Source organism: Rattus rattus, chromosome 1 (assembly GCF_011064425.1).
Source record: "Rattus rattus isolate New Zealand chromosome 1, Rrattus_CSIRO_v1, whole genome shotgun sequence".
NCBI lineage: Eukaryota > Metazoa > Chordata > Mammalia > Rodentia > Muridae > Rattus > Rattus rattus.
In genome coordinates, this window is record NC_046154.1 from 65,592,975 (window position 1) to 65,596,746 (window position 3,772).

Genomic DNA, 3,772 nt, shown 5'->3' on the forward strand with positions numbered 1-3,772 from the left:
GCTTTTGGGGGAGGGTGAGGTTCCAGCAAAGGAAACGGGGAGGGTCCTGCCCAGGAGGGGCGAGGAGGAGAGCCAACTTCCCGGTTGAGGTCCAACTGGGCACTGAGGTCAGCAGAGCTCTGAGAGGAGAGGGGCAAGAAGATCATACTGTAGCCTCTCTGGAACCCTCTTCCTGTTGGGGACCAGCTCTCCTCATTGCCAACTCCACTTCCTCTTTCTCTGCTCCTGGCTGAGAGCTGGTAGAGTCTGTCGACCCAAACAAACCGAGATGCACAGCAAACCAAACGAAAAGAAACCAAGGAAAAGCAAATCAAAGGCAAACGGTGCGCTCTGTGCTTCGGCCTTCACAGTTGCCCCCCAAATCGGTCCTCTGGCCAACAAATTCCGTCTGTTCAATTTTCAGGCCGCGATCGATCGGCCGAAATCCTACAACCCGGTTGATGAAGGGGCCGGGAGGGGCAGGAGACCCTCAACCTCTGTCCGGCGTGGCGCGCGGACTGGGCGAACAGCGTCCGCTGGGCCCTGCTGTGCTCAGGCGGCCGCGCTCTCTGGCGCTCTCAGACTCAGAAGGAGCCTTCCTCCCAGCACAGTCAGCCAAAGCACAAGAGCTACCAGTGAACTATTAAAGCAGCACAAACTCCAGCTCAATGGAAAGGTCGCCTTGCTCTCGTTCGCCCTCTGCAGGCGAGCTCGCAATCGTAACGCTCCAGAATGCAGCCTGTGCATCTATTCCTGGTGGGAGGGGCGATGCTGAGCTGCAGCCAGGCCAGCTCACTTGATTGGGGTGCATCTGGGAGCCTGCCCCTGCTGCGCCGCGAAAGTGCGCGCTTCTTTGGGGAGCTGAAAGAGTACCGGGCCACCAGTGCCTGCGGGACAGAACCCATTTCCGATGTCCCTGGAAGAAAGGACCCATCACTCAGGTGAAGCTGAAAGAAGCCACCAGTTGCTACTCGCAGGTGCTCAGGCTGACCCTCGACCTCTTTGGCACTGAAACCAGCAGAGATGCCTGGTCAGAGAGGGCGCTTGGGCGACTGCTACACAGCCTGTCCAGAGAGCTGAAAGTGCTAGACAGGACAAGAGAGCAGGACCAGTCCTGTCCACTGCCCTTTGCCCTGGCCATCCGCACCTACTTCCTAGGAATCTTCCACTATCTGAAGGTGAAGACCCACAAGCCTTGCGCCTGGGAGATCATCCGAGTAGAAATGCAAGGGGCCCTTTCCACATTCCCACTGTCAGGGAGAAGGAGCCCCAGGAAGAGGAGAAGTTCCCTGCAGACAACTCTGCTCTCATGACCCCAGGCTGCTTTCTCAACTCAGAGCCGACACTCAGATTCAGAATCAGCAACGGATGAAGTTTGTCTACATCGAAAAAGAACCGCGATCCTTGATGCCTTACCCGGCTGGCCCAGCACCAATCATATTGTATACCACACACTCTGAATGTTTGAAGAAAAAGAGAAGGTTTTGCATTTCAGTTGGTCTCTAAATAAATTGATGATTTCAGTTTATCTCGACAAGTTTTAGTTGCAGGTGGGAGGTGTCCATGTGCCATGGGAGTTGGAAAATGGTGATTCTTGCAGTAAGAACTTCTGTAGTGTGTCTCCCAGATCATGCCCACTGGTTCGCACCTCTGACACCAGGGATATGTGTACCTCCAGTCGGAAATACATAACGCCCTCAGGTCCCGGTCAGCTTGCAGGCACGCGGCTTCCTGCTGACGATTTGTACCTGACAACGAAGGCAGGGGTCAGCCCAGCTCAACAGAACATAGGGCTTACAGTGTCCCAGACACCACCAGACCTGTCCGTTGGCTATACTCTTAGTGCTAGTGTTGTGAGAGTAAGGACACCTTTGCTGTGTCCAGCCTGACAGTGGAAACCTGGTGAGCAGGGAGGCCCCTGAGGCTATAATGAGAGATGGGGAGTTCCCTCCTCTGTCTGCCTCCTGAGAAGCAGGAAAAACTCTGAGTTAACCCAGGAAAAGGACAAAGGTCAGCAGGTGGAGAATGAAGGACCATCCTGTCCTCTTAGAGGGGACACATTGGATCTTGGACTTGGACCTTATCGGTGTGTTTAGAGCTCCCAGTGAACTAATTTCCTTTTCCTGGCGTTTGAATATCTTTTCTCTCTTTCTTCCCGGATATTATATTTATTTCCATTTCAAATGTTCTCTCCTTTCCCTGCTTCCCTTCTGCAAATCCCCTGTCCCATAGCATCTTTCCTTCTTCTATGATGGTACTCCCCACCCACCCACCCACTCGCACACTTCCCCCCTCAGTGCCCTGGCACTCCCCTCTACTGGGGCTTCAAGCCTTCACTGGACAAACAGCCTTTCCTCCCATTGCTGAATAAGGCCGTCCTCCGCTATGCATCTGGAGCCACGGGTGCCTCCATGTGTACTTTTTAGTTGATGGTGTTGTCCCTGGGAGCCCTTGTTCTTCCCATGGGGTTGTGAACACCTTCAGCTCCTTCAGTCCTTTTCCTAACTCCTCCCTTGGAGTCCCTGAGCTCAGTTGATGGCTGGCTGACAGCACCAGCTTCTGTATTTGTCAGTGAATTATTAGAGGAGCACAAACTCCAGGCGAGGAGGGAAGGTGGGTTTGCACTGGAGAGCCCTGTGCTGGCGAGTTCTGCAATCGTCACGCTTCAGCATGCTGCCTGTGCATCTATTCCTGGTGGGAGGGGGGCCGGTGCCGAACTGCAGCACAGCCAGCTGAATTGATTGACTTGCATCTTGGAGCTGTGAAAATGCGCGCTTCTTAGGTGAGCTGAAAAGTCTGCCAGGTCACCAGTGCCTGAAGGACAGAACCGGTTTCAGAAGTCCCTGGAAGAAAGGACCTATCATTTAGAGGAAGCCTAAAGAAGCAACCCATTGCTACATGCAGATGCCCAGGCAGATCCTCTTCTTCCCTCCCACAGAGACCAGCAGGACAGCTTGGTCAGAGAAGGCACTTGGGCACTGGTCTTTGTGAATATCCCGGAAGCCATGGAGGGGGTTAACAGAGCAGGGCCTTTCCTGTCCACCAACTTTTGCCGAGGCCACTTGCACATACTTTGTAGAATACAGACTTTGCTCCTATGAGATCATTGCACAAATGGAATGGCCCTCTCTGAGTTCCCAGTGCCTGGACTAGAATGCCCGAGAAGAGAGGCCACTCCCTGCAGGGATATCTACTGACAGGACAGCATGCTTTCTGTCTGAACGCAAGCAGACATAGACATTCAGAGTTAGCACTGAATAGCATGGCTCTGGATTGAACAGGAAAGAGAGATTGAGATTGAGATAGATAGAGAGAGAGAGAGAGAGAGAGAGATTGAGAGAGAGATTGAGAGAGATTGATAAAGAGAGATTGAGAGAGATTGAGATAGAGAGATTGAGAGAGAGATTGAGAGAGAGAGAGAAAGAGAGAGAGAACTTCCTATCTTTCTTTTTTCTCTCTTTTTTACCTTTCAAGAATCTCCTTGATTAGTAGGTGTTGTGTTGTGTCCAAGAAAAGCACTGAGTGCTGCTCTTAAGAGTTTTCTGGATGAACTAATGAATCAAAGCTATCCTGTCAGGTTTTATTGGTTTGTGGTACTTGGGCATGTGCTGCAGCTGTTTGAAAATGTGGCTTTCTGTGAAAACACCCTTCAGAGTTCTACGGGTTATACTTCTTATCGCTCAGAAACCAGTTTCTGTCTTTTTCTATGAGGTAGGAATTCAAGACACTGATCCAGGAATAAGAAGTCTGACCTGCCTTTGTTTAATTTATTGCATGGTGGGAGGGGAGAGCC

At 51.8% G+C, this 3,772-nt stretch overlaps 1 protein-coding gene across 1 annotated transcript; it reads left to right on the plus strand.

The window, feature by feature from the left end:
• Positions 1-711: 711 nt before the first annotated feature.
• On the plus strand, positions 712-1,292 carry LOC116893597 (interferon alpha-C-like). Its single transcript, XM_032895338.1, is given in 2 exon segments — positions 712-844; positions 847-1,292. Coding segments are annotated over 2 exon segments (579 nt in total).
• Positions 1,293-3,772: the final 2,480 nt, after the last annotated feature.